The sequence below is a fragment of the Marmota monax genome, unplaced genomic scaffold (genome assembly GCF_021218885.2).
Source record: "Marmota monax isolate L192 unplaced genomic scaffold, Marmota_monax_Labrador192_F-V1.1 WCK01_AAM20220418_F8-fsc00035, whole genome shotgun sequence".
Lineage (NCBI taxonomy): Eukaryota > Metazoa > Chordata > Mammalia > Rodentia > Sciuridae > Marmota > Marmota monax.
In genome coordinates, this window is record NW_026691961.1 from 10,557,381 (window position 1) to 10,583,305 (window position 25,925).

Here is a 25,925-nt window from a genome sequence, read left to right on the forward strand (position 1 = left end):
GAATTATTTTAAGTGAGAAAAAAAACAAGGAATTACATGTAAAGCAAGTCAGAGGTGTTTCAAAAGCAGCTTCATTTTGTACCCCAGCTCTACTCACACGGTACGGACTTCACAGAATGCTGAGTCAAGAAGGATTATGAGGCTACATCCTGGCCCAGTAGGGAGAACTGACTCATGGTACTGTGTGCTGTGGGCAAGGGTTGGACAAGAGAGGACATGGGTGGTAGCAGGAGAACCAGCTGCAGATGCAGACTAGAGGCCCTCTTGGCAGGGCTGCCCCAGGCGGGAACCAGCAGATCATCTCATTACACTTGAAAAATGTGGCTCTTTGCTGTTCTCTTTCTTTCTTAGCTCCTATCCTGGCAGGGGCATAGTAGGGAGGGAGGGTACAATTCTTTTTTTTTTTTTTTGTACTGGGTATTGAACCCAGGGGCACTTACCCACTGAGCTACATCTACAGATCTCTTTTGTATTTTACTTAGACACAGGGTCTTCATTGAGTTGCTTAGGGTGTCACTAAATTGCTGAGGCTGGCTTTGAACCAGCAATCCTCCTGCCTCAGCCTCCTGAGCCAGTGGGATTATAGGCGCGCACCACAATGTCCAGTGTGAGTGTGATTCTTTCTTCAAACTTTAAAACAAAACAAAAAAAGAGAAATCCACCATCCCTGGTGGAGACACAGTCTCTCCTGGTTGGAAGCAAGAGGCCCCTTCTGCACCAGGAGGGTCCTGCCACACAATGGGGGCCTCAGCAATTTAGTGGGTTGGGTTTGTTTCCTTCCCCATGGTCCCCACCTTAGCAATTTCCCTTTTAACTATTTTCCAGTTTAATTTTGATCTGGATTAAAACATCTTACAACCTGTTTTTTTGTCAAGCACTGATCCTCCTGTGAAACTTCCCAACCCATTGAAGGTCTTTTCATCTCCCTTGTTGCTGCCAGCATCCCATCCCTGCCCAGAAGCACTCACTGGCAAGAGGATTCCTGCACCAGTGAACCACATGGCACAGCCACCTCGGGGGGGATGGCTCCAAGAGAGCACATGGGCAGGGGAGCTAGATGACAGCCACTGCTGTTCTAACCCCAGCTGCTATGGCTGAGACTCGTTTGTGATCAGCCCAGGGTGAGCAAAAACAGGCCTTCTGAGACACAAGGGCACCTCAACACACTCTAGGGCTCCTGGCCCCTGACCACCAGGAGGCTTCCCTCTAGCTTCCCTTCATGGCAGAAGGAGGGCCCAGGAATAATCCTGGCACTTCCACCTCCTGGACCTTGATCCCTGAAATGAGCCAAGCTGCCTTGACTGTCTTCCTTATTCTTTTAAGTGGTTGTATAGGCACAATGACAACAAGAGAAGCTTCTAAGGTCCCCCAAACAGGGTCTTCTACAGTCCACAGAGCTTGCTGGTTGCTGCCTGGGAAACCTGGGAGTCCTTGGAAAGATCAGAGAGAGTACACTGGTTATCCTAGATCAGGGGCTCTCATCTCCTTCATGGCTTGGGCTCTGAGGGGATGACTATAATGATTTCTCCAACATGTGGGGACACATTTGCATCCCTCCCACCCCCATCAGCAAGCTCTTCTTTATTCAGCAGCAGTCAATTGGTCAAATACCTGGCATGGCTCATTTTCAGTTCTATTTGTTTTTAACACATTTTAATACATGTACCCTGCATCCCAGAATGTATAGCATCAAGCTATAAAAGTGTTCTCTTCAAGGCTATTTCATGTGGTGAGGTAAATAATTTTGAAGCCAACAGCTTTCCCTTTTCATAACTGTCAAGGATGGAGCAGGGAAGCCTCTTTGCCGAAGGAATCATCAGTGAAGTCCTCCCTTCATCTATTCAGGCTGCGAAGCAAGATGGGCTACAAGAAGTTCGGGTACTAGAAAAAGCACCCTTTGTATCCAAACTCAAGTTGGACATGGTGGGCAGAATAATAGCAGCATTGTGACAACAATAACAACAAATACAAGTCCCTGAGTGCCACTCGAAGCTTTTCATAACAGTTTACTTAGTCCTCAAAAGTACCCATGAGGCGGGCACTATGATCAACCCCATTTTACACAGGAGGCAGTTAAGGCTAAGAAGACAGGGCCACCCAGAGTCGCACCACTAGAAAAAGAGCAGGGAGTGAGAGCCGAGGCAGCAGAGCTCTCGGTCACAACCACCACCCATGCCATGCCTAACTATGCCACTGGTGGGCCAGGGCACTGTCATTTCAGCAAACGGATTAAGTACAGGTGCGAACGCTTCAAAACCAATGATTTCTGCTAACAAAATACTAGAGGAAAAAAAAACAGAAATAGTAATTATCTCAGAAAAAAAGGCATCCCAAAAGCCTCGAAGCTGTAAGAAAAGAAAATGGCAGCCTGTGAATGCTGGAGGCAAAATAGACACACATCTGTAAAACTTAACCCAGGATCTCCAAGCCATGTTGCACAGAATCGAGAACCCTGAACTTCTCATCCCACTCCTCAGCCCTACATGACCACTGGGCTCAATAACTGAGGCTGGTAACAAAAATGTAAGTCAATAACATGTTAGGTTAGATTCAGCAGACTGTAAACCAAGAAGATTATTACTGTGCTGTGGCAATATTATTCCATCAGAAAGCCAAAATAAAAATATTTGGTATTTTGGGAGATTTCACTTGTGTGTAGCCTGCACTACTGGATGATGCCATTAGATGGCACTGCACAGACCTTTCCATTCAATTCACACACATGGTCCCTTTAAAAAGTAATTCTTGACTTCCAAGAGAATTACTTGGGAATGCCCTTCACTGCATAGAACCACGGTAGAGTTATCAAAACTAAGACGCAGAAACACTGCACAATGCTATTAACTGAGCTACTGACTTCTTTCCAAGTGTCCCAGTTTCCCTCTAATGCACATTTCTGTCCTTGGAGGCTGCCCATGGTCCTAAGACACATTTAGTTCTAATGCCTCCTGAGTCTCCTCCAGCATGTGCAGTCCCTCCACCTGTTCCTGTCTCCTGTGATCTTGATACTTCTGTAGCATTTTGGTTGTGTTCTGCAGAACGTCCTTGGATTTGGACCTGCCTGATGCTTTCTCACCAGCAGCTGAGGTTTGGGGCTTCAAGCAGGCCTGCAAGAGGGGAAGTGGTCTTCCCAGCACACTGTGTCAGGCAAGTATGGTTTCAGTAAGTCTCATCAAGTGCAGCTCCCCTTGCTGCCAGTATAGGGGCTCCGTAGGCCTGTCCTTGGTAAAGGCAGGAGTCTTTTCTTCAGGGGAACATGCCTGGAGGCTAAGCAAATCTCCTTTCCTCCTTAAACTTCTGCCCACTTATTTCAGAGTTTCTGGATGCAGCAGTTTCTCCTGTGGTGTCTGAAGGGTGACTTTCTATCACTTTCATTTCTTCTACCTCCATGACCTGTAATTCTTCTATAAGCAAGTATTGTCAATTTATATTTTATATGATTTCTCCTTGCTGAGTAGAACACACATGACTAAAGCTATAGATAAAACCTGGAGATTCTTTTTTAAAAAAAAAAAAAGAGAGAGAGAGAGAGAGAATTTTTTAATATTAATTATTTTTAGTTTTTGGTGGGCCCAACATCTTTATTTTATTTGTATGTGGTGCTGAGGATCAAACTCAGCGCCCCGCGCATGCCAGGAGAGCGCGTTACCGCTTGAGCCACATCCCCAGCCCCTGGAGATTCTTTTTTAAAAACTTACTTTTCAGCGGGCATGGAGGTAAACACCTGTAATTCCACAGACTCAGGAGACTGAGGCAAGAGAATCGCAAGCTGGAGGCCAGCCTTAGCAATTTATCAAGACCCAAAGCAACTTACTGAGACTCTATCTCAAAATAAAAACTAAAAAGGGCTGGGATGTGGCTCAGTGGTTAAGCACCCCTGGGTTCAATCCTCAGTACCAAAACAACAACAACTACTTTCCATTTATATTTCAAAGCCAGCAGGTAGATTACTATTTATTCATTTATTTAAAAATTTTTGTTTTTAATTTTTTAATGTGATGCTTAGGATTGAACCCAGTGCCTCACACATGCTAGGCAAGTGCTCAACCACTGAGCCACAACCCCAGCCACTAATGATTTAAAAAAAAAAATTAGACAAAATTTATCTGCCATACAACTCACCCATTTGAAATGTACACTTCAAAGACTTCTGGTATACTCACAGGGTTGGGAACCATCACCATTATTAACTCAGACTATGTATAAACTTGGTATATGTGTATTATATAAAATGAAGCCTATTATCTTTTTAATTTCTATAATGACATAAGAGGCTCCCCACTTCCTCAAACTGAGCCAACTGAGCCTGTTCAAGACGGCTTACATACAGATAATAAGGAGGGAAAAGATGTCATCATTCACTTCATATTATTAAAAAAAGTTACAGGGCCTATCACAAAACAATGGTTCCCAGGCTAATGGCCTCAAAGGGCAAGTATGAACCTTCTGAAAACAGGACAAATCCTTTCTGGATCATCCACATCATTGGCTTCATTAATGAGTATAGATGTGTAGAAATGCGAGTGAGCATGGGGTCCTGGGGTTCTGAATAACAGACGAAGGCATCTCAAAAAGATGAGCCAAGCAGGAGCTTCTCAGGCCTTCCAGAGATAAACTGAAGATGCCTCACAGCTCAAACTATTCTTTCTAATGTGAACCATTCAATTTTGGTCTTCATTTTCCTTTTCTTCACAAAATGTCAGTTTTCATTGACATGCATAGTCTTGATCCATCCATCACGATAAAATGGGCACACCCCTGGCAAAGATAACACCACACTCCCCAGGCCAAGGTGCCCAGTTCCCATCTACTGTCTGTGATGTGGCTTCACAAGAGCGTCCATCCTCGAAGCAATGAAGCAACTGCAATTACTATAAGAATCTCCCTCAAACCAGAGTACCAGAGAGCCCCTTCCCAGGGGATCCTGCGACTTCTGTGGGCAAACCCAAGAGCACCTCTGCCTCCTCCCTGGCTTCTCTCCTCCTGCCATGGCCACTCTCTGACCTATAGACAAGAGTGTGCATGTCCCAGTGCTGCTGAGCTTTCAATCCAAATTCCATACTTATTGTCACGGCTTCAGTACATCTTAGACACTGGAAGAGGTTTTTTCACCTCACCCTCTTTCAATAAGGAACACTACTGCTTAGAGGAATCCTGTGATTTCTTCACAGTCCCCAAGCCAAAGCTTTGAAAAGGATCAGCAGCCAGGCACAAGCACATGCCTATAATCCCAGTGACTCGGAGGCTACGGCAGGAGGATCTCAAATTCGAGATTGGCCTCAGCAACTTAGCAAGAACTTCAGCAATGTAGTGAGACTCTGTCTCAAAATAAAAAGGATAAAGGGCTGGGGATGTGGCTCAGTGGTCAAGCAGCTCTGGATTCAATCCCCAGAATCCCCCTCTAAAAACAAAAAGGTCACCAGCCCGAAGTCATGGCCCTTTCCAGGATGCCCATGATGCCCCCTGAGGCTGATGTGGAGTCCTCATCTCTGCCTGCTCATCACAGCTCCCTTCACCCTCCTCCCCACCCCAAGCCACAGGGGGTCTCAGGCACACTGGAGCTGTGCTGCTTCTAGCAGTCTCTCTCTCCACCCATTATGTAGCCCCAGGGTCCTTCTGGTGAACTCTCACTGCTGGGGTGTGGGAAGGGATCCCTTTGACTATGACCTTAGAACCAAAGCCCTTGACTTATGACATCTCCATCATTTCCTAGGAGGTTGTACAGTATTCAGAGCATTTTAGGAGACATTAGATAGCAATTTTCCAGTGATGAACTGGAAGAGAACTTAAAGACATTTAAGTTAAATGTCTTAACTTAAAGACACACGCTGGGAGTAGAAAACAGACCCTTTCTGGATGCTACCATGACTCTAAATAGTTCCTCAGGGCCTTTTGAGTTCTGTCCTGCGATTGGCTCTGCAAAGTTGAATCTTTGTCCTTATGGCTAAGAGTGAAGTCGTAATAACCGACTGCTGCAGCTGGCCATTCAGGAAATGTCTAAGTCATTTAACTCATGGTCTAAGTCATTTAACTCATGGTCCCTGCATTCATAAAGCACACAGGAAGGCACAAAGAGGACAAAGGTTAAGACTACGACAGTCAGAGCCAAGATAACAGGCTAAAGGAACTAAGAACTCAAAGAGGAGGAGGCGGTGCTACAAGCCAGGGAGGCAATGGAAAATGCAGGAAGCAGAGTGTGAAATCAGAGAGGTGTACAGAGGCACAGGCAAGGGAGAGGGACACATAAGAGGCCAGGTGTGGACTCCTTGAGAGACCATCCACTCAACACCTTGCTCTAACTTCTTGATCCCTGGCAGAAAACTCCTTCCACTACATAAACCAATGTTCCCTCAAACAGTGTCACCCACAGCATTTACCCTGCAAGGTACAACTTGAAAACTGACACCTGTGCTCAGACAGCCCTCAAGACTGCACCGCCCACAGGCGCATTAGAAAGCCCCACGTGGAGGGCTGGGGATGTGGCTCAAGCGGTAACAAGCTCGCCTGGCATGCGTGAGGCGCTGGGTTTGATCCTCAGCACCACATAAAAATAAAAGATGTTGTGTCCACCGAATACTAAAAAGAAAAAAAAATAACAAATATTAAAAAAAGTTCTCTCTCTCTAAAGAAAGAAAGAAAGAAAGAAAGCCCCACGTGGAAATCCTTTCTGCCCAGTTTAGTGCAGAAGTCAAGTGCAGCTTGACCAGGGGCTGGGACAGAAGTTCACATGGAGTCCACTCTCAAATGAGGAAGCCGCAGAGGCAAAGAAGCAACCTGTTGACAAGAGGAGCAACAGATACTGGGAAGGATTTGGAGGGAGGAGGCAGGGTTAGGCAGAGCTGACCTGAGTGCAGGCCGTCTCACTAAGGCAGCAGACCAGCACCACACACAAGGCACTGACCAGATCACAGGATGAATCCACCCAAAAAGCGAAGGAGCAAGCAATGGGTATTTGCCATCTCTGCTGTGCCATACCCCTCGAATGAGGAAAGGTCTTAGAGGTCAGATTGTAGTCCACTGTTTCTGAAGCAGAACTCAATTTTTTCCCCCTAGAGGTTAGGATCACGTTGCACATAAAATTCACTCAGTTACCCAGCACCTGAGATTCATGACTTGCTTGGATACCTGCTCTCCCAGAGCCATAGGAGATAGGATGCTGAGTAGAACTTCCCAGGGTGGCCATGCTGCAGGGAACTTGGTATTTCATCTCTTCCTGTTCTTTCCACTCTAACTTGGAATTCAAATTATTTCGATGTTCTGGGACAGCCCTCATCTCAGACATCCTATCATCCTGCCCAAACCATTAAAATATCCCAGAAATTATACTTTGTGATCCAATTCATCTTTCCCTCCTGGAAGGGACACAAAAATCTTTTATTTTTTTTTCTCAAATTCCTTTTGGTATTACAGTCAACTTAATAGATCACAAGATTGTCAGATAACATTTATATTATTTGCAAGATGTAGGCATAGCAACAGAACACACTGAATAGTTTTTGCCCATCCGGTTCAAACGTCTAAAACTAGAACAAGAAATATTCTTTCAGGGTGAGAAAAATCCCTCATAAGGCAATTTATTTTAGAATTTGCTGTCATTAAAACTGGAAGTGTGTGACACGGTGAACTCAGCCACTGCATTCTCTGGTGGAGAGAAACACAATACACAAAATCCAAGATGACAGAAGAATTCAACACATTGTTTATTTGGGGCTTTGAGCCCTATTTCTCTACTTAAATGCAGCTCAGTTTGAAGCCTGGAGGAAACCATTTCTCACCACACAATAAGACCACATCTGGAAAGTCATGTTTTCATGTTCCTCCCTTGCAGGCTCAGTAAGTCTGTGAGCTGAAAGCTCCTCTGTCTGACACTGCAAAGCACTGGCCCAAGAGAGGGGGCGTCTCTAGAGTGGACAGGCATGTGGGAAAGCTCAGACACACTGCTCTACATTTGCAGAAAGAGCATGGAGAGAGGGTGTCTAATATCGCCATCCCCACGGTTCTCACCCGGGGCTGGCTCTGCCTCCCCAGGGAACCTGGGCAATGTCTGGAGACATTTTTGGTTAGTATAACTGGAGGAAGAAGGTGTTACTGGCATCCAGTATCCAGAGGCCATAGATGGTGTTAGTCATCTGACAGCGACAGGACAGCTCCATGACATGGGATTATCGGGTCCAAAATGTCAACAGTGCTAGGACCAAGAAAGTGCATTAAATTAATGAAGCACACAAGGAGAAAAATGTAAAAGCACTGTCAATAGTCCTGAACACAATAATTACCAGAAGTAACTGGATGATAGGACGACAGCTTCCAACATAGTAGGATAACCCAGACACTGCAGTGGATGGCTATATTATGAAGACCATTAAGCTCAAAGACCAATAGCTAGCTTTCAAGTCTGCTAATCATGTGCATAAGTAGAAACATACTGGTTCAAAGCAGGTACAACAGGCTATCATCCTAACTAACATCGTTTTGTTATCTGAGAGCCCAAATAGTGAAGAAGAACTGTCATAACTGTCTCATTCTCTTTTAAAAAATGGAAACAGCAAATATTTAAACTATAAAGATAAACAGAATGTACCAGCAGGGGAACTAAATCCAAAGTGAAAACTGAGGAATAGCTCATAAATAAGAATGACTTCATAGGCCCAAGGTCAAGTGTATCAGTTCCTGGTAGTTCATTATGACAGAACATCAGTCCAGAAGTAGGCACTTCTAGACTGCCACCCGGAGGCCTCTCTTCTTACATTGAAATACCATAATGTTCTCAGCAGCATGTACTCTCTTCAGTGAGCCACATGCAAGATTCACCTACACCAACAAAATTTAAGATAATCACAGAATTTTAAGAGTCACAGGAATATCTGATAAAGTAGTCTCTGAAATAAAACAGAAACCAGCTCTCTGAGCAAAATGCAAGGAAATTACCTGTACTGTCATTTATCAATAGTTTTTAGAAATCCCCAAAGACAACATAGTCGCAGAAAAAGAAAATAACTAATAACTCAGGTGAAAAAACATCTTTATGCAATGCAGAAAGGAAATGGAGGTGCATAAAATGTCAAAAAGCAAGGATATTAAAAATGCAAAATGCTGCTAACTATTTATACTGTTTAAAAATCGTGAAAATCAAATCGAAAGGCATTCTGAGTCCTTTGCCAAAGGCCGTTCATTATTTCACGTGTTCTACTGCAGAATTAATATAAAGATTTAGAAGAAGGAAAAAAAAAAACTAACCTTAAGGTTATCAAAGGTTTTGACAGTCTGCGCCAAGTCACTGACACTCCCTGACGATGCTGTCCCCTGTCCCCTAGGGCCTGAGGACACCCGTGAGCCGTCAAGGACCTCAAAGCCAGAAAGCAAGGCCTCTGCACAGCTGCAGTGAGACTCCTTGGCTCTCTGACCCGATATCAGGTATGTCTTCAAACCTATGATGGATAAAAATTACAATCAGCACAGGTTGAAACCACGGTTGACTGAAACGCAGCTTGATCTTGCTCTCTGTAGAGAACGTGCTCCTGAAAGGTGGAAGTAAAGTGAAAATGTGAGTGGGTCATTTATTATGAGTGCATTGCAAGCTCTTCTCAGACAGATGTAGCCTCAGGGAGCCCATCAGCCTCCATGATAGACGAACCGTTTACTCATGCTACATATTCTTGGAATAATGGCTGCACGCTTCCACCTTGGGGGGCTGGAGTGAGCAGGACGAATTCCTCTATGGAGGGGTCACATGACCTCTTTGTGAAGGTGGCATGTACTCTCTTGGATTGGTGGCTCTGCATACCACTTGGGTTGATAAACACCCATTCTTGCCATCTGTAAAGGACTGTCCCCAGCCCAGGGCGACCTCAAACACAGGGAGGGTCCTTTATCCAGACAACTGCTTGTCTGCTCCCTGTGCAGCTCCAGCACTGCAAGAGAAAGCACAGACAGATATGCCCAGAGACGGGTGGCACCTAGAGCAGAGGAGGCTGAGTGAGGAGCCCTGAGCCTGAGCACAGCAAAGCGTCTGTCCACCAGGTGGAGTGCACCTCGGCAGGGAGCAGCAGCTGCCTGTCTGTCACTGTGAGCCCACACCAGCCTCATTGCACACATTCCTGAGGCTTGTCGTCACTTGGTAATTGAGATACCAAGTTGCACTCATTCACCAAACATTTATTAAGCACTTCCTGTTTACCACACACTGTAAAGGGTGTGAGGAAGACAGGAATGGACATGGCAGCCACCGTTGTGCCCTGTGTAGAGCCCATCACTTGAAGGGGGGCAAGGAAAACAAGTAGGTGTGAGTGTGGTTGGGTGGCTGAGGCACAGGCTGAGAACACTGGGAGACATGGGATCCTCCGGGAAGCATGAAAGAGTAGCACTCTGCACAGAAGATGCTGTGGCTTAAATGTGTCCCCTCTAAAATTTGGGGGTGGCCAATGTGATAGTATTAAGAGGTGGGGGTCTGTAAGAGGAGTGAGGCGACCAGGGCACTCCCTCATGGATGGGACTAAGGCCCATCAGCTGCACTTGGCCAGCTCACTCTTCTGCCTTTCACCCTCAAAGACACAGAGTTCCTCCCCCCTGGAGGATGCAGCCCTCAACAGACTACTGGCTGTATGACAGCGCCTCGACCTCAGGCTTCCCAGCCTTCCAGGACTGTGAGACAGAATCCTCTGTTCTTTACAGATTACTCAATCTGTGGCATTCTGTTATGGCAGCCCAGACCAAGACAGAAGGCCTCCTGATGAAGCATCCTCTACACGGTTAGCTCAGGGCCAGGCAGCACCACCAGGTAGCAGGTGTTACCAGAAAAGTCCACAGAGGTCCCCCCAACAAAGGAGTTGTGGCAGGCACTGCTGAGGGATGGTGCTGACCTCAGTGTGGCTGGGAACAAAGTGTGTGTGAGAGCAGCCCACACTATCTGTGGAGCATGCCTGTGGGACATTCCCAGGAGTCTGCATCCTGGGGGCAGCAGGAGGGCAATGAAGAGAATAATGAACAGGAGTAAGACTGAGGACAAGCCAGGGAGCTGGTGAAAATGCCAGCCATGGGGGTAGGAAGGGAGTGAGAGACATGGAAGTCAGGAAGTGATAGTGGAACCTACTCCAAGTCTGTAAAGTCAGGCAACACTTCTGTTCTAAGCAGCTGCTGCAATGGACAAGGGCCTGGCTTCTAGAGAGAGCCCAAGAGTTGGGCTCAGGCTCTCAGGCTCCATCACATCCTCCATGGGGCCTAAGTAAGGCACTTCATTCCTCTGCAACTGGGTTTCTCATCCCTAACGTGAGCTAAGAGCAGGATTCCCCCTCAGAGCTCATGTGAGGCTCAGATGGTTCACACACACACACACACACACACACACACACAGCCTCTCCAGCAGGGCCTGGCACATGGCACACACTCAATAGCTTTAACTGTTACTAACAACCTGGTGGGTTTTTTTTTTTTTTTTTGGCGGGGGGGTGGGGCACGGGTACCGGGGATTGAGCTCCGGGGCACTTGACCACTGAACCATACCCCATCCCTATTTTGTATTTTGTTTAGAGACAGGGTCTCATTGAATTGCTTAGCACCTCACTTTTGCTGAGGCTGCCTTTGAATTCGTGATCCTTCTTCCTCAGCCTCTCGAGCTGCTAGGATTATAGGCGTGCGCCATCATGCCTGGCTCAACATGGCGTTTTACCTTTTGTCACCAGGAATCTTTCTCATGCTCCTTCTATGTACAAAATCACATGCAGAACTGTTAAATCAAATTCGTTTCTAACTTGGATTATCTTTCTTTAGGGAGTTCTAAATGACCAACTTGTAGCGGCAACATAATACTGCTAGTGTTACAAAGGTCAAGCGTAGGTGTTCACAGTAAGAAAGTTTGGTGAGTAAATTAAATATCTTTCTAGTTATGCTTCAATAAGGAAAGCTAAATTTAAAGTGAAGCCTGTGCCCACACTGGAGGGACAGCAGCATGATGCAGTAAGGCAGGGCTCAGCTGCTGCTGGGACACAACTTAAGAAATGTGTCAGGACTCGGTTCCTGAGCTCAAGCCTAGCCAACGCCTTAAGTCATGAAAGTTAATGATTTAATGAGTAAGCACACACATGGACCCCAGGGTCCAAGTTCACAAGAATGATTTTTCTGAAGAGAAGGTCAAAATAAAGCAGGGAAGTGATTTATTTTGTTAAATGCAGCATATGTAGGAGAATAATAAATAAAAAATTTCATATCTTTTCCTGGTAATTTATTTTCAACCTAACATTTATACCTTTTATTAGCTTAATTTTACACAGGTTGCAGAGAGGGATGGTGCTTCCTTTAGTGTTCCTGTCTGGGGAGGGATGTATCTACAGCAGCATGTTGAGACAGACATGACCACATCCTTGACTTTCTTACATACAATCAGCCCGCCTTATCCACACTCATGGCTTCAATCAACTGTGGATCAGAAACATTTGGAAAAAAAAAAAACCCTCCATCTGTAATGAACATGCACAGACTTTTCCCTTGTCTGTATGTCTCCAACAGTAACAAACATGTAATAGCATTTACATTAAATTAGGTATTATAAGTAACCTAGACATGCTTTAAACTATACCAGAGAATTGCACAGATTATATGCACCAGGGATTGAACTCAGGGGCACTCGACCACTGAGCCACATCCCCAGCCCTATTTTGTATTTTATTAAAGACAGGGTCTCACTGAGTTGCTTAGCACTTCATGTGATCCTCCTGTCTCAGCCTCATGAGTCTCTGTGATTACAGGTGTGTGCCACTACACCTGGCTGAAATATACTTTTTTTGCTTAAGGGACTTGAGTATCCTCAGATTTTGATGTCCTCAGGAGGTCCTAGAAATAATCGCTCATTGATACTGAGGGACAGCTGTGTTGCACCAATTCTTTAAGGACAAAAATTTTGCCCTGTGCATACTGGTGATTAACTTTTGTGAGCTAAGTGAATTTTTGAGAGTACCAAAGTCCATTTTGGAAAATAAAAATGATTCTGGCCTCTTTGTCCTGGTCTTTTTTCTGTGGGACTCTTGGTTTGAGTGAGAAATCCTCAATCACCAAGAATCAAGGGCCTTTCAAGGCAAAAGGAAAAGAAGAGGAACTAGCAAGCAAAGACCGTCTTAAGGAATAACGTGAGTTAAAAGCATAACACAACTAGTATCTAGAAGCTGTCATCACTAAGGACTTACAATCAACATAAGAGAGCCAATCAGTTTGGGCTGGTTTGTAAATACTCTACAAATATCTTTTCATTTCACGTCATATATTTCCTTACAACTAGGTGTAAAAGGGCCAAGTAGCATGAAAATTATTTAAACTAAATGCAATCAGTCAACAAGGACAATTAAATATTAAAAGCTCTTTTAACCTACCAAATACCCAGGGCCTACGAAGTGTTAGGTATTATATTTTATAATTATCTGTTGTTTCTACTGGCGAAAAGCAAAAGTTTTGGTGGAAAAAAATATCTGTTCACATTAAAATATTCTGAATGGGTAAAAGCCCTCCCACTTCTGTGGCACAGATAATCACAAAGACCAGTTTGTCCTGGCTGGTACAACATTTGATGATAAGTCACAGGTTTGGACAGCAAATGGCTACTGGTAAAATTTAACCTCTTTTTAAAAATGACATCCCAAAGAATAAAATAGGAGGCAGATTTTACTCAAGAAGGGTAAAAAAACAAAGGGTGGACACCAGACCTGTTTAACCTGACTTGATTAAGACTTCAGTCTAATGAAGCTTTTAGAAGTCTCTCTCTCTTTCCTGAACAGATACTTTCTACGTCCAGTTTCCCCTGCTCTTCTGGTCATTCATAAGCACATAGCCATCATGGCCAAAGGCAGATGACTAGATAGATAGCCACTTAGTGACCATGCTGTGCCGCCCCCTCCTGAGGCCTACACTTGGTGTCACACTGCTGCCAGAGTTCACAGGCCATGCCTCCCACTTCTGAACCCTGAACTGCCCTTTAATACCATGTGCCTTCTCGAGGCCCAGGACCCACTGCTCTGGGATCACATGTGGCACAGTGAAAACTGCCTGTCAGCTACTCTTCTGTTTGTTTGCTCATTCATTTACCCAACAAATTAAATCTGTATTTAGTCCTTACTGAGGTTTGGACATGAACAGGGAAAAGAGTGCTCTAGCTGTAGAAACTGAATCAGACAAAAACTTTTACTTCAATGTTCTTTGAAAAAGAAACACCATAACATGGTCCTGATCCACTTCACAGGGCAGCGGAACCTTGAGTGGGTTGATACATATACAGAGGGAAAGGTAAGGTGAAGACAGGCTTCTCCTGAGAAAGTTTCTAGCAATGCTTTGGAGCAAGTCAGTTAACTGAGTGAGGGACGCAAGTGAAGGGGAGGATGGCAGGAAGAGGAAACGTCACAGTCCCAGTCACGTACAGACAGCCTCTTCAGAAGGACTGAAGTACTTTTACAATGAACTGCAGATAACGAAAGGGAAATGAAGGTCCAGGACGGCTCTGGGGTGCTGGGTGTATCAGTATGAGAGTGACCAGAGGAGGCTGCGAGGAGGGAGGCACAGGAGCTGAGAGAGACAGACAGCTAGCCAGGGGACAGGCACACACCACGTGGTGACACTGAATGCAGAAGAGGGGCCAGACCACCTGCACAGTGTGCACCACGGCTTCAGAGGCCACGTTGTCTTTCCAGAGAACTAAGAAATGACAGTTAATTTGAGGGTTAAGAGGTGCAAATTTGGGCTGGGGATGTGGCTCAAGCGGTGGTAGCGCACTCGCCTGGCATGCACGGGCTGCTGGGTTCGATCCTCAACACCACATAAAAAAATAAAATAAAGATATTGTGTCCACATAAAAAGCTAAAAAATAAATATTAAAAAAAGAGGTGAAAATTTAAGTACAGAACAGACATAATAGAAAACAGATTGTAGAAAGAAAAGAAATGGAAAACTACATTTAAAATCTAAGCATAGGGGCTGGGGATGTGTAGTGCGCTCGCCTGGCATGCGTGCAGCCCGGGTTCGACCCTCAGCACCACATACAAACGAAGATGTTGTGTCCGCTGAAAACTAAAAAATAAATATTAAAAAAAAATTCTCTCTCTCTCTCTCTCTTTAAAAAAATCTAAGCATAGATGGCAGCTAAATAATTGCAAAAATCAAAATAAGACAATACACTGAAAATAGAAATAAAATGGTATGTTGCTCACTAAAAGAAGCCAGTCACAAAGGACCACATACTGTGCAATTCCATTTATGTGAAATGTCCAGAACAGGGAGATCTGTGGAGACAGAAAGCAAACTGGCGTTTGCCTAAGATCTGGCAGGGGAAGGAGCGGCTACTGCTGATGAGCACAGGGTTACTTTATGGGGTGATGAACACATAAAATCAAATTGTGATGATGTTTTCACAGCTCGAAAATGCTCAAAATCATTAAATTGCACACTTTAGAGGAGTTAATTGCATGGCATGTGAATTATTCCTCAATAAAACTATTTTTTAATTTTTTTTTTTGTGGTACTGGGAATTGAAAAAAAAATTTAAAGAAAAAAAAAATAAAGTTATGTGAACTTCAACAAGATGCAACAGTTTTAAGATTTCTTTTTTTTTCCCCCCAAGAAGAAATAAAATAAAGCCAGGAAGAAATACATACTCCCAAGAATTCAATGTAAAGGAGTGGACAGGGGTAGGGCAAAAGAAAAATATTTAAAAATAAGGGCTTAGAAATAATGTGGTAGAGCTAGAATGGAAAACCATATAAATAAGAAATAAGGCTAAATTACCTTGAAAAACTGAAAACTGTACATGGCAAGAGTTCAGAAGTCTTGGAGAAATTAAACAAAACAAAATTTGACCTTCACAAGATAGCTCCAAGTATCACCAAGTCTGTAGCTCTTGCTTTTGCAGCATAGTCCAGAATGGTGGGGCCTTCACCCCAGCTGGCATCTCACCTTCCCACATGTCACCACACAGCATGTGTGCACTGCTGGCCTCACTGCCTTCTGGACACTTGGCCACACAAGCCGGAAGGCAGGCTGTCCTCATGGTGAGAGCGCCTCTGGGAGTGTGGTCGCACAAAGACACTTTCTGCTGACCTGCCTGAAATCACGGCCCCAAAGAGCACGTGGGCTGGGAGGGACAGCAGTGCAGACCTCAAGCCACCCAACCACCTCTCCAGTAGGCTTCAGATTATGCAGAGGGAAAGACAAGTGACTGAAGGTTCTTGGTTAACCTCCACAGGAGCAGCTACACCAGGCCTCAACTACCGCTGCATGGAAACGTTTACCACAGCTTCCGGCTACTTCCCAGGCCACAAGCCCCGCACAGGCACCTGCTTGCTATGAATTTTGAACTTCTCAAATCACCCTTTTCAATTTGCATTCAGGTTTTCTTTCCCCTGGCGAGTGTTTTGCATATTGGCTGAAGGCAACTGAAGCAGTTTCTCAGACTGCATTTTCTTGTTCAAGGGGCACGTGGCAGATTTGCTTTAGCTCCCTAATGGAAAAACACAAAACTTTTTTCTTCGTAGATACCTCCAAGGTCTAATTTCATCTCACTGTCAGTGGTAGTTTTTCTTTTTTTAGCCCTTTTTAAGAGAATCAAAGCAGTGTTTGTGAGGTGTAATTCCAATAACCTCCAAAGTTGCTCCATGTTGGGCGAGAGGTTATGAGCAGGGCCCACTCCACTACTTGGGAGGTCAGAGCTGGGGGACACGCTCCCACAATGCACAGCATGGGATCTGCATGTAAGCCTCAAGGACATCACAACTATGCTACAGACTCAGCTATGATCAAAACAAAAATAGAAAGCAAGGTGGCAAGTGGTGGGTGGCCTGGTACGAGAGTCAAGGTCTGGGGATGGGTCCCACTGCCAGTGACACGCAGAGACTTTGCTTACAAAAAACAGTGACCTGGAGCTGCCATCTATGGCACTCACTCACAAAAAGGGGCTGGAGGAATCCTCAAGGTTCACTGATAACATGGTAGAAAGTTAAGCTCAGCTCTAGAACCTGAAAGAACTGCTAATATTAGAGCAGAGATAGAAGTGGGCCAAAGTCCAGGAAGGAAGGTTCCAGAAGCACCAGGAGAAGTGCTGGCCACAAGACAGTTGAGTACTCAGAGAAGGGACATGACAACCAGCTAGCATCATGGTATTCTGAACAACTCTAGAGTGTATTAAAAACACAGATACAACATAGACCAGGATAATTGGATTATGGAAAAGATTCATTTTCTATATTGTGAAATATTTTTTTGCTTATAAAAATTTGAACTTATTACAAAATATTTTTAAACATAGAAATATGTCAGGAAAAATAGACTTAAGACAATTGGTCCCACTGATCTGGGAAATAGAATGCCACCACATGGTTCAAGCCCCAAGACTCTTTGGGTTTCTACTGTGCACATATGTAAGGCCAACTAATGTGCAGCACTAAAATGTTCTGGAAGGTATTTCTAAATGACAGCACTTTACAAGTATTCTGAAAGTTGACTTTGTTATTTAGCATTATATTTGAGATCCCTCCATATTTACATGTGTGATTCATGTTCATTTATTTTCAATATTAAGAAGTTTCCCACTGAATATTCTATAATTTAAAAAAGAAAAAAAACTGAAAGCATTAAATTAGCACCTACTATAAAGTCTTTTCTATTAAAAATAAGAAATATGATAAATAGGGTAAAATATACTTAACACAAAAATACCATTGATTCAAAGATATGTCATAAGTACAAATTAAGGAAATAAATGCAACTTGAGATAAGTTTTTTAAAAAATCAGGAAAGAAGCAAGAATGAGAGTAAAGCTGCAAGGGAAAAAAAAAACAGTTAAATAACTCAAACTTGGAGAACATGCAAGGACCAGATGAGGTACCACAAATCATGTTAAAGTATAAAAAACCCTGATCATAATAGGGAAATAAATAAAAGGAATATAGAGTTCTTTAAGTCCTAAGTGAACTAGGCTGAGAGGTGACAACTCCATTAACCCCAGCATAAACAACTGTTAAGACTGCTCTCTCTGCAGACCAAGGTGCCTGCTCCTGCCATATGGAAGAAATGGAGATGGAGTCATACACAGGAATAAAACAAGGCCAGACTAACTCATGGCCATGGATCAGGGGCAACTCTGCTCAGGCAGATCAGGGCCTGCAATACAGCTGATAAAAAGAGCCCTGATATTTCAACCAGATGGAACTGGACTTAGAGAACCATGAGAGGTGGGACCAGCAGAAGAACTGTCAGAGGGGCCTAGGAGACTGGGGAGGCTTCTGGTCGAGGCCCTGGAAGCTCCTACACACGTGGAGTGAGAGCAGGTTACTGGCTGGATGAAGCATCTTCTGTGAAAGACATGCCCTATGCCCATGCACCTCAGGAGCCTCTAGTATGTGTGGCTACTGGGCATTTGAAATGAGGCTAGTATGAACAAGGAAATGCATATGTGTTTCATTTTGTCGGGGATTGAACTCAGGGGCACTCGACCACGGAGCCACATCCCCAGCCCTATTTTGTATTTTATTTAGACAGGGTCTCACTGAGTTCCTTAGGGCCTCGCTTTTGCTGAGGCTGGCTTTGAACTCGCAATCCTCCTGCCTCAGCCTCCCAAGCCACTAGGATTACAGGCGTGCACCACCATGCCCTGCTTGAATTTGTGTTTGTGAATCGAAATTTAAATTTAAGTAGCTACATGTTGCTGGCAACACCACGTTGAACGACATGATGAAGACCCACATCCCTCCTTACTGGTGGAAAGGGATGAACTGCGAATGGAAAGCTCTTTCTCATCTTCATTAAATAGCTATGGTCTGAAAAAGCTATCCAAAGAAGAATGGGCAGGATAATAAGGCAAACTGAGTGTGAAATCAAAAAATATCAATTCTAACTTATTACAAGAACATTCAGTATGGATGCTAAGGGAAACTGCCCTGCACCCTAGTAGCACAAAGAGCCAACTCAAAAACAGAAGAACAACACAGACACTCAATCAAAGAAAATGGCAGTTCATCTTTAAGAATAAAGAAATAAGAGCCTGGAAACATTTGAATATTTTTAAAAAAAATCTTAACACAGGATGAAATGGATCAAAAAAATCTAATTCAGAGTCTTGTGGTTTGATCTTGCTTGACATATAATTCTCTAAAATGTTTTTGATGTGAATGTTTATAATATATACCACCTTTTCCTCTTTTTATATACTTTAAATTTTACTACATGATCCTTAAAAACAGGTCATAAATCAAATACCCCACCTCTCTGGTCTTTCACACCCGTTGCTAGTGACACATGTATTATAAAAACCCACTGCACAAATGGCCATGCTGGGGGCTCTCTAGTGCCATAAGGCCTGAATGCTTAAGTAGGCTCATGGCCACAATGCGAACAGGACTCCGTAAAAGCAGCCAGGCTGGGAGCAGGTGTTTCAGGCAAGGCTTTGCTCTACAGTTCCCATGAGCCTTGGCCCCAGGCAAATTCACCAAGCCGGCAGAAATCAATCCAGGTCACCTCAGCCAACCTCTGCTGTCTACTTGCTCTCTCAAGGGAACTACTGCCTCCAGGGTGCCCCTACCCTCCTCCAACCTACTGTGTGATCCTCTAGCAGAGTCCACCAGGACCAAGGTTGTGCAAACACCACACAATACCATGGCTCTGAGAGATCTGCATGAGCACCAGAGACCAAACTCCTGCCTGCCATCTCCACCTGGTCCAAGGATTCACCCCCTGCGGCTGGCTGACTGGCATATTAAGCCTTTCTGACACGAATGTAGGTGACAATGCCAGTGCACAGGCCAGAAATCCCCAGATCACTGATATCAAGTCACAGCCTCTGCAGGGCACTTCTCAGAGGTGCCTCCACCCCGAAGCAGCAGGTTTCAGCATAAGGCTCTGCTGGTCTGGGGTTCACCATAACATCTGTTAGGTGCTCTGGAAACTTCAAATTCCCTTAAGGACTCATACTGACACCTTCTGGGAACCAGGTGGCAAGCCACTATTCTCAGCCCCAGCAGACCCCACATCCTCTTTCATTCATTTCTTAAACATTTACCTCATACTTAATTTACAATGTCCTCATTTCCACCTTGAAATAAAACTAGATTCACGGTTAACACAATCTCTAGTAACTGAGACCATCTCTAGGAAATTTCCAGAACACTCTCTGAGAAGATCTTATCAGCTGTCTTTGGACACAATGATGGGTACTCACCCAAGGTAGGTAGCACAAGAGCTGCAGGCTCTAAAAGGGGCCATGGCTCTCTGCACCCTTCTCCCTGCCAAGACTGGAGGAACTGCAGGATGTTCTGAAGACTAAGCATTACAGAGTTCTGTATATGTATAAATGAGAATATATAACACACATTTATGAGGATATCTGTGCATGTGCACACATCTGTGTGCATGCATCTCTGCAGCAATTTAAGAAGGAGAGTATATATTAACTTTTATCCTGCTCATTCTTTCAGTAAATTATAAGCTCCTGAAAGGCGTCAAGAATGGGGTCGGCCTGCTGTAAGTCCTGACAATAGCAATGCCTCTCATCAACTGCAGCTCTCTAATCTCAGTCCCTACACAACAAACTGAAGGCCTAGACAAAGGATGTTCAGATATGTAAAGAATCGAAAGCACATCTCTACCACCATGCATCTGCAAGTAGCTTGAAAATAAAGGACAAATAAAACAGTACCGACAGTCCATTATTTCTCTGGAAACAGATCAACTTTCTTCCCATAGTCGGGAAAAGGAAGTTGCTTATTGCTTCTGAGTGCCCACTAAGGACCAGGCCAGACTCCAGTAATAAAACTGAGAGCATGATATGTGTTATCCCCATCTCCATGGAACCAGTAGGAGGGAGGACCATAAACAAGTCCACAAGTCACCAGAATCAGAGGCACCAAGTAAACAAAAGCTCTCTGAGATAGAAAACAGCAAGTGTGTGGAACACTGCTGGGACTGCTCAGAGGAGCTGCTCAGGAAAAGATTATGAGGTGGAGAGTGAGTGGACAGGAGCCCATCCCTGGAGGCCTGGGGAAGACACACTGGTTGCTGGTTGGAGAGATCAGTGTGGAAAAGATCAGGGGATGGTCAGAGCTTGAAAGAAAGCTGAAAGCCCTTGTCCTCGAGGCAGAGGGAGGGGAGGAAGGGCTATGGGAGGAACGAGAGGTGGGCAGGTCCCTGGGAGCCATCAAGGGGCACCTGAGTCATGCACTAGGCCTGTGTAGGCCTTGCAGAGATTAAGAGGACACAATCCAATTTGTTTTTCCCATTGTAATTTGTTTTAAATTTTTCATTTGAACTAATTTTAGACATAGAAATCAGCTGTAAATGTAGCACAAGGAGTCTCCTTATTCCTCACCCCATTTCTCCTGTGTGAATGTCTTACTGTACTATAAAAAGCAGGAAATTAACAGTGGAAAGAGTTTATTAACTATAGACTGTATTTGAACTTTACTAACTTTCTGTCCCAGCCTCTATCCAGGACCCCACAATCCCGATAGTTTTGGTCTTGTTGTCGCTCTTGTTTGCAGTACTAGAGATTGAACCCAGGGAGCTCTACCACTGAGCTACACCCCCAGCCCCTTGTGTTTATTATTTTGAGACAGGTCTTGGTGAGTTGCCCAGGCTGGCCTTGAACTTGCCATCCTCCTGTCTTTGCCTCCTCAGTAGCTGGGATTAAGGCTCCTATGCCTGGTAGCTTGCTCTTTTTACAAGCTCCTCAAGCTAAAGATGGCAAATGGCTTTCGGGGAGTGCAGCAGTGGGAGTTCACGACGAGACTGTAGCCCCCGAGGCAGCAAGGCCAGGGTGGAAGGGCCTGGCCCAGCATCTGCGGGACACAGCAGGCAGGTCTCCACATCTCTTCCTTAAAGTCAAGGCAAAATGGACAGAATGTGGGGAACAGAAACAGGGACACTTCCGAGGTTTTGTCTTCAGGATGGAGGATGATATATTTACTGAGATGAGTCAAACCGGGGAAGTAAATGATTTGGGGGCAAAAATCAGAAACTTAATTCTGGGTGCCTTGAGTTGCAGATACCAATTACCCCCTCCAGTGAAGGTATCTAGGAGGTGGCCACTTCATCAAGACCACAAGGGAGACCTAGGTAAGAGGTGGGATGTCCATCCTACCCTCACAGAGAATATGAGGCCTAAGGAAGTATAATGTTCAGAAGTGGCAAGGGAGGTAGATGCAGCAGTGGGCCTGAGGAGGGTCAAGAGAGGTCAGAGGATAGGCAGAAGCAGAGGTCAGGGGACAGGATTCAAAGGCAGCCAGGAGAAGGGAAAATGTCAAGAAGGAAACTGATCATTGCATGGAATGCTGATGAGAAAGTACTAGGTAGCCTTGGAAGTACTATTAGACCTCAGGAAGGCCAGACAGAGTGGACTGCAGTGTGAAGGCCAGACAGAGTGGACTGCAGTGTGAGGGTAAGTGGGGAAAACAGGTGTGAGGGGGCCCTTCAGAGAGTGCAGCTGTGAAGTGCAGCAGTGGGGCCGGTGGTGTGGCAACCCAGGAGAATCTGCGTATGGCTGGAGAGCTAGTGAGTGTTGGGTGCTGATGGCAGGTCCAGTGGAGGGGAGAGATTAAAGATGCAGGAAGGAGGAGGCATCTAGCAGGCAAGGTTACTGGAAAGGGGAGAGAAAAGATAATCTGTTACACAAGTGAAGGGACTAGACGTCACCGTTCTCCTATCAAAAATGGAAGAAGATGGGGCTGGGGATGTGGCTCAAGTGGTAACGCGCTCACCTGGCATGCGCAGGGTGCTGGGTTTGATCATCAACACCACATAAAAATAGAAAATAAAGATATTGTGTCTACCTAAAACTAAATATATATATATATATATATATATATATATATATATATATATACACACACACACACACACACACACACACACACTAAAAAAAGGGAAGAAGAAAGAAAATATAGACAGATGCATCCATTTTCAGGCTTCAGGGAGAAGAAGTGCATTTGGTTTGGAGGAGTAGGGATTGAAAGCAGTACCACTGAGGCATGGCTGTGGCACTGGTGACATGAGGTTCAGAATGCTAGAGCTGCTCTCAAGAGAGAGACTGAAGACTCTCCCAGATGGTCATACTACCAGCTGGACAGGTGACAATGGAAGCTAGCTCTTTCAAAAGAGTACACAGAAGGTGGACAGCAATGACAGAGGGAAGGCACTTAAATATTTACTGAGTGACTATACAAATGGACAGATGGGTAAGCCGAAGCATGGAGAAAAAAATTCAAGAACTAAGCCTATTTTGAAGGTCAAGGGGAGAGAAGAGAGGAGAGGAGAGTAAAATGCTATAAGTAAAGTGTATAAAAAAAAACTCTTGTAATGCACTGATAAAAAGAAAACTCGTTTTTTTTAAAAAAGGCAAGAGGCCGGGCTGTAGCTCAGTGGTAGAGCACTTGCCTTGCACATGTGAGGCTCTGAGTTCGTTCCTCAGTGCCACATATAAGTACATAAAATAAGGTCCATTGACAACTAAAAAAAGGCAAAAAGGATCTGAATTGACATTTCTCCAAAGAAGATATAAAAAATGGCCAATGAGTACATTATACTATATGAATATATCACAATCAATCCCACTTTCATGTATAATTATAATGTACTAGTTAAATATAAATACATAAACAGACCCGTTGAGTAGAGGAAGGGGATCAGAGGGAGGAAGGAGGGGAGGGAAAGAGGAAGCACTGAGGACTAAAATGGAGCAAATTATGTTATATGCATTTTTTAATATATCACAATGAACTCCACTATTTTGTATAACTACAAAGAACTAATAAAATATTAAAAAGTAGCATTAAGCTCAGGGTAGATATCTGTTCTTCCCTTTGTTGCCAACTCCAATATATGCATGAAAAAATGTCCTATATCAGTCCTTTAGGAAATGCAAAGTAAAACCACAGACATAACACTATACAACTTTCAGTATGTTGGAAATGGGCAATATCAAGGCTGATGAGGGTGAAGAGCAGCAGGAACTCATCATACACCGCTGGTGAAAGTACTTTCGAATGGAAGGACTTGTGCGGAAAACTTCCAGCAGTTACTTAGACGCACACTAAATAACCACTTGCCCAGAAATCCCAATCCTAGACATTCAGGGGGGCAGAAGGAAACCTGGTCTTCACACAGAGCACTACACATGCATGTTGACAGCAACTCCATTCAGAACTTCTAAAACCTGGCAACAAACCTCAGAGTCCTTCAGTGGAACACACTGTGGTCCATACACTCACCCTGCAAGGAATGAGCTACAGACACAGCACCTGGGATGCACAGCCAAGGACCTCACTAAGTGAGGAAGTCAGTCCAGAAGGCCAAATGGTCCTGTCCTAATGAGAGGGTCTACAGAGTTCTGGATTGCTGCTGCCAGGGCTAGGGTGGGCCCCAGAGGTGGGTCAAAACAAAGGGAAAAGCCTTTCAGGGGGTGATGGAACTGTTTGGTATCCTAGTTGTACTGATGGCTACACAATCTATACATGTGGTAAAATCTGTGAGACTGAACACCATGAGAAAAAAGCCATTTTACAAAAGATAATTCACAAAATTATACAATCATTGCCAAACAATTTTGCAATTCCAACCCAAGTCTCTATTCATGAGAAATTAAAACGTCTTTCCAAATGAAGACTTGAACACAATGTTCAGAGCAGCTTTGTTTCAGTCAAGATGTGGAAATGACCCAAATGTACAGCAGCTGGTGAACGGATAAACAAATTGTGGTATATCCATGTCCTGGATTTGACTCTATAAGAAGGAACCAAATGCTTGATCCATTCTACAGTAGAGATGAACCTCAAGCAAAATATGCTAATTGTAAGAAGTCAGATGCAAAAGACCACACATTATATTACTCCAGTTATCACCAATGTCTAGAAAAGGAAAATCTATAGAATCAAAAAGTAAGCTCATGGATTGGGCTGGGAGCAGGTACCACCTAACAAAGAGCTGGACATCTGGTGGGTGATGGCAAAAACTTGACCCCTGCCTTATAGTGCACACACATAAAAAATCAATTTCATGTGGATTGCAGACAGAAATCTGCAATATTAAACAACAGACTATTTAGGAAATAATATAAGAGTTTTTGACCTTAGAGACAGAAATAGAACACAAACTATACCAGCCTAACAAAGGAAAAGACTAACAAACCTCTTAGTAGGTTGCGCCACATGCCATTGCCAACATTTGGCCACTTTGATCAAAAAAAAAAAAAGAGTTTCATAGTAAAAAGGCCAGTCCAACATGGGAGAAAGTATTGCCTCACATATAAGTGATAAAGGGCTGGTAGTCCAAATATAAAGAACTCCTTAAAATCAGTAGAGAAACGAGAGAGGGAGAGAGGGAGAGAGGGGGGGAGAGAGAGAGAGAGAGAGAAACAAGGCTTTTGGTGGAAAAATGCACAAGAAACTCGAATAGGTACTCCACAAAAGAGAAAACCAGACAGCCAATGGATGTGTGAAAGGAATTGGACAACAGAAATGCAGGCCAAACCGGGCACTACAAATCAGAACTTGTAAAACAAGCTACCCCTGCCCACCAGAGTGGCCAAGGTTTTCTGAGGAGAGCTGATGAGAGGGTGCACAGCATCTGGGGCTTTCAAGCCTCAGGGTGAGCAAATAAAAATAGGTAGTATTGGGAGAACAACCTGGAACTATCAGAACTGAAGACACTTGTACTCCATGGCCAAGGACTGTTTTTCTAGCCATTTGTTTAGCCAATGGCAATCCCAGCATGTGTGCACCAGGCTAATGCATCAATATTCACAGGAACTCTGCAAAAACCAAAGATGGAAACAGTCCAAGTAGGAGGGGTAGTCATACTGTGATACAAAGAACATATCACCACAGTGAAAAGTGAATGATCTACAACCACAAGCAACAGGAACAACTCTCCCCAACAGAATATCAAATGGCAGGAGAAGCCACAGAAGAATACAT

The 25,925-nt window shown here is 44.3% G+C and overlaps 1 protein-coding gene across 2 annotated transcripts in view; it reads right to left on the reverse strand.

The window, feature by feature from the left end:
• Adcy9 (adenylate cyclase 9) overlaps window positions 1-25,925 on the reverse strand; it is a 110,021-nt gene that overhangs the window by 29,044 nt on the left and 55,052 nt on the right. For both annotated transcript variants that reach the window (XM_058579406.1, XM_046444157.2), the window contains exon 3: window positions 9,238-9,428. In XM_058579406.1, coding sequence (XP_058435389.1) covers window positions 9,238-9,428 — 191 coding nt within the window. The remainder of the gene's footprint in view (window positions 1-9,237; window positions 9,429-25,925) is intronic.